Source organism: Pleurodeles waltl, chromosome 10 (assembly GCF_031143425.1).
Source record: "Pleurodeles waltl isolate 20211129_DDA chromosome 10, aPleWal1.hap1.20221129, whole genome shotgun sequence".
Taxonomy (NCBI): domain Eukaryota; kingdom Metazoa; phylum Chordata; class Amphibia; order Caudata; family Salamandridae; genus Pleurodeles; species Pleurodeles waltl.
This window is the reverse complement of record NC_090449.1, coordinates 1,044,627,652-1,044,643,716: the sequence shown is the minus strand read 5'-3', so window position 1 is coordinate 1,044,643,716 and position 16,065 is coordinate 1,044,627,652. Positions and strand designations below refer to the sequence as shown.

Here is a 16,065-nt window from a genome sequence, read left to right as displayed (position 1 = left end):
CTCCCTTGCCCAAGTGGAGGTTTCCCCGAGGAACCCCCCCCTTGCCTGCCTGCAGCGCTTAAGAGATCCCGAGATCTCTCATAGACTAACATTGCGAACCCGACGCTGGTTTCTACACTGCACCCGGCCGCCCCCACGCTGCTGAGGGTGAAATTTCTGTGTGGGCTTGTGTCCCCCCCGGTGCCCTACAAGACCCCTCTGGTCTGCCCTCCGAAGACGCGGGTACTTACCTGCAAGCAGACCGGAACCGGGGCATCCCCTTCTCTCCATTCTAGCCTATGTGTTTTGGGCACCACTTTGAACTCTGCACCTGACCGGCCCTGAGCTGCTGGTGTGGTGACTTTGGGGTTGCTCTGAACCCCCGACGGTGGGCTACCTTGGACCAAGAACTGAACCCTGTAAGTGTCCTACTTACCTGGTAAAACTAACAAAAACTTACCTCCCCCAGGAACTGTGAAAATTGCACTAAGTGTCCACTTTTAAAACAGCTATTTGTCAATAACTTGAAAAGTATACATGCAATTTTTATGATTTGAAGTTCCTAAAGTACTTACCTGCAATACCTTTCGAATGAGATATTACATGTAGAATTTGAACCTGTGGTTCTTAAAATAAACTAAGAAAATATATTTTTCTATACAAAAACCTATTGGCTGGATTTGTCTCTGAGTGTGTGTACCTCATTTATTGTCTATGTGTATGTACAACAAATGCTTAACACTACTCCTTGGATAAGCCTACTGCTCGACCACACTACCACAAAATAGAGCATTAGTATTATCTATTTGTACCACTATTTTACCTCTAAGGGGAACCCTTGGACTCTGTGCATGCTATTCCTTACTTTGAAATAGCACATACAGAGCCAACTTCCTACACTCATCCAATTCCTAGAGCCGATGAGCTCATAGATAAATTAGGTGCTGCCAAATTCCTAAGTACCTTTGACTTGACAGCAGGGTACTGGCAAATAAAAATGGCACCTGGAGCAAAAGAGAAAACAGCATTCTCCACACCTGATGGGCATTATCAGTTTACTGTTATGCCCTTTGGTTTAAAGAATGCCCCTGCCACCTTCCAAAGGTTGGTGAATCAAGTCCTTGCTGGCTTGGAGTCCTTTAGCACAGCTTATCTTGATGATATTGCTGTCTTTAGCTCCACCTGGCAGGATCACCTGGTCCACCTGAAGAAGGTTTTGAAGGCTCTGCAATCGGCAGGCCTCTCTATCAAGGCATCCAAATGCCAGATAGGGCAGGGAACTGTGGTTTACTTGGGACACCTTGTAGGTGGAGGCCAAGTTCAGCCACTCCAACCCAAGATCCAGACTATTCTGGACTGGGTAGCTCCAAAAACCCAGACTCAAGTCAGGGCATTCCTTGGCTTGACTGGGTATTACAGGAGGTTTGTGAAGGGATATGGATCCATTGTGACAGCCCTCACTGAACTCACCTCCAAGAAAATGCCCAAGAAAGTGAACTGGACTGTGGAATGCCAACAGGCCTTTGACACCCTGAAACAAGCAATGTGCTCAGCACCAGTTCTAAAAGCTCCAGATTATTCTAAGCAGTTCATTGTGCAGACTGATGCCTCTGAACATGGGATAGGGGCAGTTTTGTCCCAAACAAATGATGATGGCCTTGACCAGCCTGTTGCTTTCATTAGCAGGAGGTTACTCCCCAGGGAGCAGCGTTGGAGTGCCATTGAGAGGGAGGCCTTTGCTGTGGTTTGGTCCCTGAAGAAGCTGAGACCATGCCTCTTTGGGACTCACTTCCTAGTTCAAACTGACCACAGACCTCTCAAATGGCTGATGCAAATGAAAGGTGAAAATCCTAAACTGTTGAGGTGGTCCATCTCCCTACAGGGAATGGACTTTATAGTGGAACACAGACCTGGGACTGCCCATGCCAATGCAGATGGCCTTTCCAGGTTCTTCCACTTAGAAAATGAAGACTCTCTTGGGAAAGGTTAGTCTCATCCTCTTTCGTTTGGGGGGGGGGGGGGGGTTGTGTAAGGAAATGCCTCCTTGGCATGGTTGCCCCCTGACTTTTTGCCTTTGCTGATGCTATGTTTACAATTGAAAGTGTGCTGAGGCCTGCTAACCAGGCCCCAGCACCAGTGTTCTTTCCCTAACCTGTACTTTTGTATCCACAATTGGCAGACCCTGGCATCCAGATAAGTCCCTTGTAACTGGTACTTCTAGTACCAAGGGCCCTGATGCCAAGGAAGGTCTCTAAGGGCTGCAGCATGTCTTATGCCACCCTGGAGACCTCTCACTCAGCACAGACACACTGCTTGCCAGCTTGTGTGTGCTAGTGAGGACAAAACGAGTAAGTCGACATGGCACTCCCCTCAGGGTGCCATGCCAGCCTCTCACTGCCTATGCAGTATAGGTAAGACACCCCTCTAGCAGGCCTTACAGCCCTAAGGCAGGGTGCACTATACCATAGGTGAGGGTACCAGTGCATGAGCATGGTACCCCTACAGTGTCTAAACAAAACCTTAGACATTGTAAGTGCAGGGTAGCCATAAGAGTATATGGTCTGGGAGTCTGTCAAACACGAACTCCACAGCACCATAATGGCTACACTGAAAACTGGGAAGTTTGGTATCAAACTTCTCAGCACAATAAATGCACACTGATGCCAGTGTACATTTTATTGTAAAATACAACACAGAGGGCACCTTAGAGGTGCCCCCTGAAACTTAACCAACTATCTGTGTAGGCTGACTAGTTCCAGCAGCCTGCCACACTAGAGACATGTTGATGGCCCCATGGGGAGAGTGCCTTTGTCACTCTGAGGCCAGTAACAAAGCCTGCACTGGGTGGAGATGCTAACACCTCCCCCAGGCAGGAGCTGTAACACCTGGCGGTGAGCCTCAAAGGCTCACCCCTTTGTCACAGCCCAGCAGGGCACTCCAGCTTAGTGGAGTTGCCCGCCCCCTCCGGCCACGGCCCCCACTTTTGGCGGCAAGGCTGGAGGGAACAAAGAAAGCAACAAGGAGGAGTCACTGGCCAGTCAGGACAGCCCCTAAGGTGTCCTGAGCTGAAGTGACTAACTTTTAGAAATCCTCCATCTTGCAGATGGAGGATTCCCCCAATAGGGTTAGGATTGTGACCCCCTCCCCTTGGGAGGAGGCACAAAGAGGGTGTACCCACCCTCAGGGCTAGTAGCCATTGGCTACTAACCCCCCAGACCTAAACACGCCCTTAAATTTAGTATTTAAGGGCTACCCTGAACCCTAGAAAATTAGATTCCTGCAAACTACAAGAAGAAGGACTGCCTAGCTGAAAACCCCTGCAGCTCCTTGGCTCCAGAAACTCACCGGCCTGTCTCCTGCCTTCCAAAGAACTCTGCTCCAGCGACGCCTTCCAAGGGACCAGCGACCTCTGAATCCTCTGAGGACTGCCCTGCTTCGAAAAAGACAAGAAACTCCAGAGGACAGCGGACCTGCTCCAAAAAGACTGCAACTTTGTTTCAAGGAGCAGCTTTAAAGACCCTGCAATCTCCCCGCAAGAAGCGTGAGACTTGCAACACTGCACCCGGCGACCCCGACTCGGCTGGTGGAGAACCAACACCTCAGGGAGGACCCCCGGACTACTCTACGACTGTGAGTACCAAAACCTGTCCCCCCTGAGCCCCCACAGCGCCGCCTGCAGAGGGAATCCCGAGGCTCCCCCTGACCGCGACTCTCTGAAACCTAAGTCCCGACGCCTGGAAGAGACCCTGCACCCGCAGCCCCCAGGACCTGAAGGACCGGACTTTCACTGGAGAAGTGACCCCCAGGAGTCCCTCTCCCTTGCCCAAGTGGAGGTTTCCCCGAGGAAGCCCCCCCTTGCCTGCCTGCAGCGCTGAAGAGATCCGTTGATCTCTCATAGACTAACATTGCGAACCCGACGCTTGTTTCTACACTGCACCCGGCCGCCCCCGCGCTGCTGAGGGTGAAATTTCTGTGTGGGCTTGTGTAGGAGGTTGGCTCTGTATGTGCTATTTCAAAGTAAGGAATAGCATGCACAGAGTCCAAGGGTTCCCCTTAGAGGTAAAATAGTGGTAAAAATAGATAATACTAATGCTCTATTTTGTGGTAGTGTGGTCGAGCAGTAGGCTTATCCAAGGAGTAGTGTTAAGCATTTGTTGTACATACCCATAGACAATAAATGAGGTACACACACTCAGAGACAAATCCAGCCAATAGGTTTTTATATAGAAAAATATCTTTTCTTAGTTTATTTTAAGAACCACAGGTTCAAATTCTACATGTAATAGCTCATTCGAAAGGTATTGCAGGTAAGTACTTTAGGAGCTTCAAATCATCAAAATTGCATGTATACTTTTCAAGTTATTGACAAATAGCTGTTTTAAAAGTGGACACTTAGTGCAATTTTCACAGTTCCTGGGGGAGGTAAGTTTTTGTTAGTTTTACCAGGTAAGTAGGACACTTACAGGGTTCAGTTCTTGGTCCAAGGTAGCCCACCGTTGGGGGTTCAGAGCAACCCCAAAGTCACCACACCAGCAGCTCAGGGCCGGTCAGGTGCAGAGTTCCAAGTGGTGCCCAAAACACATAGGCTAGAATGGAGAGAAGGGGGTGCCCCGGTTCCGGTCTGCTTGCAGGTAAGTACCCGCGTCTTCGGAGGGCAGACCAGGGGGGTTTTGTAGGGCACCGGGGGGGACACAGGTCCACACAGAAATTTCACCCTCAGCGGCGCGGGGGGCGGCCGGGTGCAGTGTAGAAACAAGCGTCGGGTTCGCAACGTTAGTCTATGAGAGATCTCGGGATCGCTTCAGCGCTGCAGGCAGGCAAGGGGGGGATTCCTCGGGGAAACCTCCACTTGGGCAAGGGAGAGGGACTCCTGGGGGTCACTTCTCCAGTGAAAGTCCGGTCCTTCAGGTCCTGGGGGCTGCGGGTGCAGGGTCTCTCCCAGGCGTCGGGACTTTAGGTTCAAAGAGTCGCGGTCAGGGGAAGCCTCGGGATTCCCTCTGCAGGCGGCGCTGTGGGGGCTCAGGGGGGACAGGTTTTGGTACTCACAGTATCAGAGTAGTCCTGGGGTCCCTCCTGAGGTGTTGGATCGCCACCAGCCGAGTCGGGGTCGCCGGGTGCAGTGTTGCAAGTCTCACGCTTCTTGCGGGGAGCTTGCAGGGTTCTTTAAAGCTGCTGGAAACAAAGTTGCAGCTTTTCTTGGAGCAGGTCCGCTGTCCTCGGGAGTTTCTTGTCTTTTCGAAGCAGGGGCAGTCCTCAGAGGATGTCGAGGTCGCTGGTCCCTTCGGAAGGCGTCGCTGGAGCAGGATCTTTGGAAGGCAGGAGACAGGCCGGTGAGTTTCTGGAGCCAAGGCAGTTGTCGTCTTCTGGTCTTCCGCTGCAGGGGTTTTCAGCTGGGCAGTCCTTCTTCTTGTTGCAGGAATCTAATTTTCTAGGGTTCAGGGTAGCCCTTAAATACTAAATTTAAGGGCGGTTTTAGGTCTGGGGGGTTAGTAGCCAATGGCTACTAGCCCTGAGGGTGGGTACACCCTCTTTGTGCCTCCTCCCAAGGGGAGGGGGTCACAATCCTAACCCTATTGGGGGAATCCTCCATCTGCAAGATGGAGGATTTCTAAAAGTTAGAGTCACTTCAGCTCAGGACACCTTAGGGGCTGTCCTGACTGGTCAGTGACTCCTCCTTGTTTTTCTCATTATCTTCTCCGGCCTTGCCGCCAAAAGTGGGGCCTGGCCGGAGGGGGCGGGCAACTCCACTAGCTGGAGTGTCCTGCTGGGTTGGCACAAAGGAGGTGAGCCTTTGAGGCTCACCGCCAGGTGTGACAATTCCTGCCTGGGGGAGGTGTTAGCATCTCCACCCAGTGCAGGCTTTGTTACTGGCCTCAGAGTGACAAAGGCACTCTCCCCATGGGGCCAGCAACATGTCTCGGTTTGTGGCAGGCTGCTAAAACTAGTCAGCCTACACAGATAGTCGGTTAAGTTTCAGGGGGCACCTCTAAGGTGCCCTCTGTGGTGTATTTTACAATAAAATGTACACTGGCATCAGTGTGCATTTATTGTGCTGAGAAGTTTGATACCAAACTTCCCAGTTTTCAGTGTAGCCATTATGGTGCTGTGGAGTTCGTGCTTGACAAACTCCCAGACCATATACTCTTATGGCTACCCTGCACTTACAATGTCTAAGGTTTTGTTTAGACACTGTAGGGGTACCATGCTCATGCACTGGTACCCTCACCTATGGTATAGTGCACCCTGCCTTAGGGCTGTAAGGCCTGCTAGAGGGGTGTCTTACCTATACTGCATAGGCAGTGAGAGGCTGGCATGGCACCCTGAGGGGAGTGCCATGTCGACTTACTCGTTTTGTCCTCACTAGCACACACAAGCTGGCAAGCAGGGTGTCTGTGCTGAGTGAGAGGTCTCCAGGGTGGCATAAGACATGCTGCAGCCCTTAGAGACCTTCCTTGGCATCAGGGCCCTTGGTACTAGAAGTACCAGTTACAAGGGACTTATCTGAATGCCAGGGTGTGCCAATTGTGGATACAATGGTACATTTTAGGTGAAGGAACACTGGTGCTGGGGCCTGGTTAGCAGGGTCCCAGCACACTTCTCAGTCAAGTCAGCATCAGTATCAGGCAAAAAGTGGGGGGTAACTGCAACAGGGAGCCATTTCTTTACAGCTTGTGTCCCCCCCGGTGCCCTACAAAACCCCCCTGGTCTGCCCTCCGAAGACGCGGGTACTTACCTGCAAGCAGACCGGAACCGGGGCACCCCCTTCTCTCCATTCTAGCCTATGTGTTTTGGGCACCACTTTGAACTCTGCACCTGACCGGCCCTGAGCTGCTGGTGTGGTGACTTTGGGGTTGCTCTGAACCCCCAACGGTGGGCTACCTTGGACCAAGAACTGAACCCTGTAAGTGTCTTACTTACCTGGTAAAACTAACAAAAACTTACCTCCCCCAGGAACTGTGAAAATTGCACTAAGTGTCCACTTTTAAAACAGCTATTTGTCAATAACTTGAAAAGTATACATGCAATTGAAATGATTCAAAGTTCCTAATGTACTTACCTGCAATACCTTTCAAACAAGATATTACATGTTAAATTTGAACCTGTGGTTCTTAAAATAAACTAAGAAAAGATATTTTTCTATAACAAAACCTATTGGCTGGATTTGTCTCTGAGTGTGTGTACCTCATTTATTGTCTATGTGTATGTACAACAAATGCTTAACACTACTCCTTGGATAAGCCTATTGCTCGACCACACTACCACAAAATAGAGCATTAGTATTATCTCTTTTTACCACTATTTTACCTCCAAGGGGAACCCTTGGACTCTGTGCATGCTATTCCTTACTTTGAAATAGCACATACAGAGCCAACTTCCTACAATAACTTGCTACAGAGAAGGCAAGAGACACCTGCTAGTACCACTTTTTGCCAAAAAAGGCACATTTTCTTTTGGGGCAAAAGGAACGCGACAAAACTGCTAAATATTGATCAGAAAACCTGTTCCGGTAAAGTAGCTATAATCACAGCTGATGCATTCTTTTGGAAGATTCTTTATGTTGAAAGATCACACAATAGTTGCAAGACGTTGAGAAGGATAACACAATGAATGTTAAAATATCCGTCTTAATTGCCATGGAATCATGATTTTTGCTAGATGTAAACAGAGGTCAAGGTTACCACACAATTACTATGAAACCAGACCACACACAACGAAAACTGCAATAACCACCTTCTGTCAAGATCCAATTACTTCAGAGCTAGGTATGATCAAATTTGACAGAACACAATAAAATCAATCTTTAATAGCTCACTTTACAACTGCCTCAACCTTACCAGAGATGTGTTTTTCATGTCTAATGTGTATACAATTTGTAAAACTCAATACGCTAAAATATAGCCTTCATATTCTTGCCTCTGCTATTCTGTGGAGAGTGTGACGGTAGACAAAATGAATGGCAGGTGAACGCCCAGGAAAAGGAAAACAAAACAATCAGTAAAGACTTTCGACGGTGGTGGTGAACTTTAACATGCAAGTAAGACAGAAAAAGGGAGACGAAGTTGGGGTGCTGTATGTGCCACGTGAATAAGATTAGGGTACTGTAGGCATTCTTGCTTAGGATATCAACTGTGGAACAAAGCATCTAATGATTGAACAGGAAGGTATTCCACCAACATCTCAGACTAACAACTGGGGTTATCAATACAGATTCTACAAGCATAAAATAGAGTCCAGATACTAGCAATACTAAATGTCAAGTTTAAAATTATGTTTATACAGTTCCTGAAAAGATTGGAATGGCAATCACTGCACTGTTAACTAAGATAATTCACTACTGTGTGGAGCCACAATTATTAGTTAAATATAAATCATTAAACTGTTTGATCAATATCACAAATCAAGGAAACATTGACTGGTAAAAAAAAAAAAAAAAAAAAAAAAAAAGACAGGTTACACAGTTTAGGATCAAACAGTTGTCAATATCATAATAGTAACACTTGATTGTAAACAATGAAGCTATAAACTACAGATGCAGGCTAAGAAACCTTAGCTGCAAAATACTAGATTATGTTAAGCACACAGAAAGGTTACCATCGAATTACAAGTGAGACTTGTTTGAAGTTTGAAGACTTTGTGAAGTCCTGCAGCTTCTGCTTGTGCCAGTTTCTCTTCTGTCATTTTCACAACAAATTTCACAGTTGTATCCGTATGGTACTCTTTGTAATCTGTAATTAGTGCTGGAGTTTTCTCTGTCCCATTTAACATAGGCTCAAGAACTTGTTCTTTGTACACCTGAAATAACATAAAAGCCATAAAAAAGCTAAATTAATTGCAATCATGTTATCATGAAGACAGCTAGTAATGACAATCCCATTTCTCCTGCAAGGAATACAAAAGATGCTGCCTTGGTACTAATGGAAAAGGTCCCTTGCTTTTAAGTCCTACAGGAAGAACTGTGAAAAGAGTAAACATTTAATATATATATATATATATATATATATATATATATATATATATATATATATATATATATACATATACACACACACACACACACACACACACATACACACATACATCAAAACAAATCCCTTTCAGGGTTAGAGTGACTCATAAATTATGCAAAAAGAAAAAAATAGAGAACTCTGGGTAGCTCCCAAGTTTAAGTGGAGAGCAACTCTAGTAAGGAGCACCCTGCAACACCAGCGACACTCTAGATTTGCCCACCTCAAATGTCTGTTTATCTAGCAAAGTTTTTAAGCATAGTATTAGCACAGTGCTATCCACGCCGAGCTAGATAGTGACAAAGTGTTTTGCTATTTGTACAGCAAAGTCTTTAAGCATAGGTTTGATACAGTGTCAACCTTGCCGAGCTGTAAAATGACAAAAACCATTTAAAACTCCAGGCACAGTATTACAGCTTTGGACTGGTAAAATACCGTCCAAGCCAACCTGGAATGAGTAAAAGCAATCCCTGACACGTGCTTTGCATATTCTTTTTTGCATAATTTATGCATCAGGGGTTGCTTTTACTCATTCCAGGTTGGCTTGGACGGTATAACATTTCCTCACCTGTGTCCACGTCCTGACCGGAAGCTCGGTAATCTCAACTGTGTTTCTATCCAACACATATATTTCACCGCTGACAGCATACTGGTTCTGGCCAAGTTCTTGAATAGTGCCCTTAAAGTTTTTGTAGTTTGGAAGCTGTAAAGAAAATAAAAACATGAAAATGTCAATGTTGGAATAGATCATGTTCTCACACTGAGAATTTCATTTGTAACTTTGAGTAGCCTTGTTTTCCACCCTAGACGTAAAATGTGCAAAATGTAAATCTCTTCATTACTACCCGACGAACAAACAAGCACATCAGACTCCACAGCATATACTAGTGTTCAACACATTCGGGCTAATTGGGCAAACCCTTGGATGGATGCATTAACAAATGGAAAGTTCAAAACCCTGGTTAGGCCACAATGCTAATCTGTAAGGCCAGAATACTTGCAGAACAATTTGTTAATCTCAGGAATCTTTGGCACAGTTATGAACAAAAGGCTTAATTAGTAGTATGAATAGTTTTGCAGCTTGAAAACTGTTCTGGATTCACATGAGATACATTGTTCCACTACCAAGTACTGAGTTTGCCATTCTTTTTTTTATTTTTTTACTTTAGGGTATTAATTAGTAGGTAGGTTTGGTCCTCCCCTTGTGATAGCAGATGTATACCACATTGCCCCAGTGCATGGTTGCCATCTTCAGGTTCTTTATTTCTCCTGGGGATCTGCAATGTTAAGGGTTAGCACCTGATCTCAGGTTTAGCTATCTCTGCCTATTTAGGGCTCACACCTCTTCTACGGAAAGCAGAAGGGTCGCATGAGAATCAAAAATCATCTTTATAGGTTACTTACTCGCCATTATACTGCAGCATCGTAAAAATCTTCATTGAAAGCTTACACACTTGCATAATCTTTTGCTGCCTGTGTGGACCCCACAGCTCTTTCCATATACATATGTTTTCCGTTAATGTAAAGCACAGAGGTGCCAGTGTCGATATGTCCATGAGATGAGCAACCACCTTTATGCACCTAGTGGAGCTAAATTTTTCCCCCTGCATAAAGTGTTTTACATTGTAAAAGAAACAACCGTTTCAAGACTGCATTGCAGCATTTTAGTTACAAAAAGGATTAAAAGTGTCCAAGCTTAAGGAAAAGAAAAACGTAACCTGGTAGGTCTTTGTTAAAAGCTGTAGGAAAAAATAATCCGTTCCTTTAAGATTCCAGGAGCATGCCCTACCCATGTTGCACTGTACTGACAGTTGATTCACAGAGAAAGCGTGTTAAAAAAAAAATCAATAAAAAAAAAAAATAAAAAATCAATTAAAGTGTTATGGATCCAAATGCCCAACCCTACCGAGGAGGGTGGCTGGCAGTTTGGTTATGGCTTCAATAGTCTGATGATAAAGTACTAGGAATACAAGTAAATAACATTTACTTCTGCATCATAGGATCTTTGATAGTCCAATGATTGTACAGAGTTGCAAGCCAATTAAAATGATGGAAAAGCAGTTCTTGAGGAGCAGGAGGAAACAGTACTTTTTCCTCTTCAAAACATTTCTCAGTGCGTCCTGACCTAGCATAGTGTAGGAAGCTGGCTATGTAGTGTACCGAACGTGAGGGGACACTATGCAGATAATCCAGGCAAATCTTATGGGTTTACAGGAGTTAAAATAATAATCCCAAATGCTCTTTTGTGGTAGAGTGGGCAAGCAGTTTAGGCTTATCAGAGGGTAGTGCCAAGCATTTGTTGAACACACTAAGTAAATAAATGCGACACTTAAGAGGAAACTCGAGCTCAATGTAGGAGGCTGGACTGGCTTGTAGTGAGTACCAAGGGGTACTTGCACCTTGCACCAGGCCCAGTTATCCCTTATTAGTGTATAGGGTGTCTAGCAGCTTAGGCTGATAGATAATGGTAGCTTAGCAGAGCAGCTTAGGCTGAACTAGGAGACGTGTGAAGCTACTACAGTACCACTTAGTGTCATATGCACAATATCATAAGAAAACACAATACACAGTTATACTAAAAATAAAGGTACTTTATTTTTATGACAATATGCCAAAGTATCTTAGAGTGTACCCTCAGTGAGAGGATAGGAAATATACACAAGATATATATACACAATAGCAAAAATATGCAGTATAGTCTTAGAAAACAGTGCAAACAATGTATAGTTACAATAGGATGCAATGGGGACACATAGGGATAGGGGCAACACAAACCATATACTCCAAAAGTGGAATGCGAACCACGAATGGACCCCAAACCTATGTGACCTTGTAGAGGGTCGCTGGGACTATTAGAAAATAGTGAGAGTTAGAAAAATAACCCTCCCCAAGACCCTGAAAAGTGAGTGCAAAGTGCACTAAAGTTCCCCTAAGGACAAAGAAGTCGTGTTAGAGGAATAATGCAGGAAAGACACAAACCAGCAATGCAACAACTGTGGATTTCCAATCTAGGGTACCTGTGGAACAAGGGGACCAAGTCCAAAAGTCACAAGCAAGTCGGAGATGGGCAAATGCCCAGGAAATGCCAGCTGCGGGTGCAAAGAAGCTTCTACTGGAAAGAAGAAGCTGAGGTTTCTGCAGGAACGAAAAGGGCTAGAGACTTCCCCTTTGGTGGACGGATCCCTCTCGCCGTGGAGAGTCGTGCAGAAGTGTTTTCCCGCCGAAAGAACGCCAACAAGCCTTGCTAGCTGCAAATCGTGCGGTTAGCGTTTTTGGACGCTGCCGAGGCCCAGGAGGGACCAGGAGGTCGCAAATTGGACCAGCAGAGAGAGGGGACGTCGAGCAAGACAAGGAGCCCTCTCTGAAGCCGGTAGCACCCGGAGAAGTGCCAGAAACAGGCACTACGAGGATGCGTGAAACGGTGCTCGCCGAAGTTGCACAAAGGAGTCCCACGTCGCCGGAGACCAACTTAGAAAGTCGTGCAATGCAGGTTAGAGTGCCGTGGACCCAGGCTTGGCTGTGCACAAAGGATTTCCGCCGGAAGTGCACAGGGGCCGGAGTAGCTGCAAAGTCGCGGTTCCCAGCAATGCAGCCCAGCGAGGTGAGGCACGGACTTACCTCCACCAAACTTGGACTGAAGAGTCACTGGACTGTGGGAGTCACTTGGACAGAGTCGCTGGATTCGAGGGACCTCGCTCGTCGTGCTGAGAGGAGACCCAAGGGACCGGTAATGCAGCTTTTTGGTGCCTGCGGTTGCAGGGGGAAGATTCCGGCGACCCACGGGAGATTTCTTCGGAGCTTCTGGTGCAGAGAGGAGGCAGACTACCCCCACAGCATGCACAAGCAGGAAAACAGTCGAGAAGGCGGCAGTGTAGGAAGTTGGCTCTGTATGTGCTATTTCAAAGTAAGGAATAGCATGCACAGAGTCCAAGGGTTCCCCTTAGAGGTAAAATAGTGGTAAAAATAGATAATACTAATGCTCTATTTTGTGGTAGTGTGGTCGAGCAGTAGGCTTATCCAAGGAGTAGTGTTAAGCATTTGTTGTACATACACATAGACAATAAATGAGGTACACACACTCAGAGACAAATCCAGCCAATAGGTTTTGGTATAAAAAAATATCTTTTCTTAGTTTATTTTAAGAACCACAGGTTCAAATTTAACATGTAATATCTTGTTCGAAAGGTATTGCAGGTAAGTACTTTAGGAACTTCAAATCATAAAAATTGCATGTATACTTTTCAAGTTATTGGCAAATAGCTGTTTTAAAAGTGGACACTTAGTGCAATTTTCACAGTTCCTAGGGGAGGTAAGTTTTTGTTAGTTTTACCAGGTAAGTAGGACACTTACAGGGTTCAGTTCTTGGTCCAAGGTAGCCCACCGTTGGGGGTTCAGAGCAACCCCAAAGTCACCACACCAGCAGCTCAGGGCCGGTCAGGTGCAGAGTTCAAAGTGGTGCCCAAAACACATAGACTAGAATGGAGAGAAGGGGGTGCCCCGGTTCCGGTCTGCTTGCAGGTAAGTACCCGCGTCTTCGGAGGGCAGACCAGGGGGGTTTTGTAGGGCACCGGGGGGGGACACCAGTCCACACAGAAATTTCACCCTCAGCAGCGCGGGGGCGGCCGGGTGCAGTGTAGAAACAAGCGTCGGGTTTGTAATGGAAGTCAATGGGAGATCTAGGGATCTCTTCAGCGCTGCAGGCAGGCAAGGGGGGGGTTCCTCGGGGAAACCTCCACTTGGTCAAGGGAGAGGGACTCCTGGGGGTCACTCCTCCAGTGAAAGTCCGGTCCTTCAGGTCCTGGGGGCTGCGGGTGCAGGGTCTCTCCCAGGCGTCGGGACTTTAGGTTCAAAGAGTCGCGGTCAGGGGAAGCCTCGGGATTCCCTCTGCAGGCGGCGCTGTGGGGGCTCAGGGGGGACAGGTTTTGGTACTCACAGTATCAGAGTAGTCCTGGGGTCCCTCCTGAGGTGTCGGTTCTCCACCAGCCGAGTCGGGGTCGCCGGGTGCAGTGTTGCAAGTCTCACGCTTCTTGCGGGGAGCTTGCAGGGTTCTTTAAAGCTGCTGGAAACAAAGTTGCAGCTTCTCTTGGAGCAGGTCCGCTGTCCTCGGGAGTTTCTTGTCTTTTCGAAGCAGGGGCAGTCCTCAGAGGATGTCGAGGTCGCTGGTCCCTTTGGAAGGCGTCGCTGGAGCAGGATCTTTGGAAGGCAGGAGACAGGCCGGTGAGTTTCTGGAGCCAAGGCAGTTGTCGTCTTCTGGTCTTCCTCTGCAGGGGTTTTCAGCTAGGCAGTCCTTCTTGTAGTTGCAGGAATCTAATTTTCTAGGGTTCAGGGTAGCCCTTAAATACTAAATTTAAGGGCGTGTTTAGGTCTGGGGGGTTAGTAGCCAATGGCTACTAGCCCTGAGGGTGGGTACACCCTCTTTGTGCCTCCTCCCAAGGGGAGGGGGTCACAATCCTAACCCTATTGGGGGAATCCTCCATCTGCAAGATGGAGGATTTCTAAAAGTTAGAGTCACCTCAGCTCAGGACACCTTAGGGGCTGTCCTGACTGGCCAGTGACTCCTCCTTGTTATTCTCATTATTTTCTCTGGCCTTGCCGCCAAAAGTGGGGCCTGGCCGGAGGGGGCGGGCAACTCCACTAGCTGGAGTGTCCTGCTGGGTTGGCACAAAGGAGGTGAGCCTTTGAGGCTCACCGCCAGGTGTGACAATTCCTGCCTGGGAGAGGTGTTAGCATCTCCACCCAGTGCAGGCTTTGTTACTGGCCTCAGAGTGACAAAGGCACTCTCCCCATGGGGCCAGCAACATGTCTCGGTTTGTGGCAGGCTGCTAAAACTAGTCAGCCTACACAGATAGTCGGTTAAGTTTCAGGGGGCACCTCTAAGGTGCCCTCTGTGGTGTATTTTACAATAAAATGTACACTGGCATCAGTGTGCATTTATTGTGCTGAGAAGTTTGATACCAAACTTCCCAGTTTTCAGTGTAGCCATTATGGTGCTGTGGAGTTCGTGTTTGACAGACTCCCAGACCATATACTCTTATGGCTACCCAGCACTTACAATGTCTAAGGTTTTGTTTAGACACTGTAGGGGTACCATGCTCATGCACTGGTACCCTCACCTATGGTATAGTGCACCCTGCCTTAGGGCTGTAAGGCCTGCTAGAGGGGTGTCTTACCTATACTGCATAGGCAGTGAGAGGCTGGCATGGCACCCTGAGGGGAGTGCCACGTCGACTTACTCGTTTTGTCTTCACTAGCACACACAAGCTGGCAAGCAGGGTGTCTGTGCTGAGTGAGAGGTCTCCAGGGTGGCATAAGACATGCTGCAGCCCTTAGAGACCTTCCTTGGCATCAGGGCCCTTGGTACTAGAAGTACCAGTTACAAGGGACTTATCTGGATGCCAGGGTCTGCCAATTGTGGATACAAAAGTACAGGTTAGGGAAAGAACACTGGTGCTGGGGCCTGGTTAGCAGGCCTCAGCACACTTTCAATTGTAAACATAGCATCAGCAAAGGCAAAAAGTCAGGGGGCAACCATGCCAAGGAGGCATTTCCTTACAGGCAGGATCAGCGTTACAGAGTTGCAGTAGTCTTTGCTACTATGTTGCAGGTTTGCAGGCTTCCAGCGCGGTCAGCAGTCGATTCCTTATCAGAAGGTGAAGAGAGAGATGCAGAGGAACTCGGCTGAGCTCATGCATTCGTTATCTGAAGTTTCCCCAGAGACAGAGACCCTAAATAGCCAGAAAAGAGGGTTTGGCTACCTAGGAGAGAGGATAGGCTAGCAACACCTGAAGGAGCCTATCACAAGGAGTCTCTGACGTCACCTGGTGGCACTGGCCACTCAGAGCAGTCCAGTGTGCCAGCAGCACCTCTGTTTCCAAGATGGCAGAGGTCTGGAGCACACTGGAGGAGCTCTGGACACCTCCCAGGGGAGGTGCAGGTCAGGGGAGTGGTCACTCCCCTTTCCTTTGTCCAGTTTCGCGCCAGAGCAGGGGCTAAGGGGTCCCTGAACCGGTGTAGACTGGCTTATGCAGAATTGGGCACATCTGTGCCCAACAAAGCATTTCCAGAGGCTGGGGGAGGCTAC

At 47.5% G+C, this 16,065-nt stretch overlaps 1 protein-coding gene across 2 annotated transcripts in view; it reads right to left on the bottom strand.

Moving 5' to 3' along the window:
• Window positions 1-16,065, bottom strand: part of TOP2B (DNA topoisomerase II beta) — a 485,217-nt gene that overhangs the window by 190,407 nt on the left and 278,745 nt on the right. For both annotated transcript variants that reach the window (XM_069212028.1, XM_069212029.1), the window contains exons 22-23: window positions 9,553-9,687; window positions 8,572-8,772 (exon numbers count right to left, since the gene is read on the bottom strand). In XM_069212028.1, the coding sequence (XP_069068129.1) occupies window positions 8,572-8,772; window positions 9,553-9,687 (336 nt within the window). The remainder of the gene's footprint in view (window positions 1-8,571; window positions 8,773-9,552; window positions 9,688-16,065) is intronic.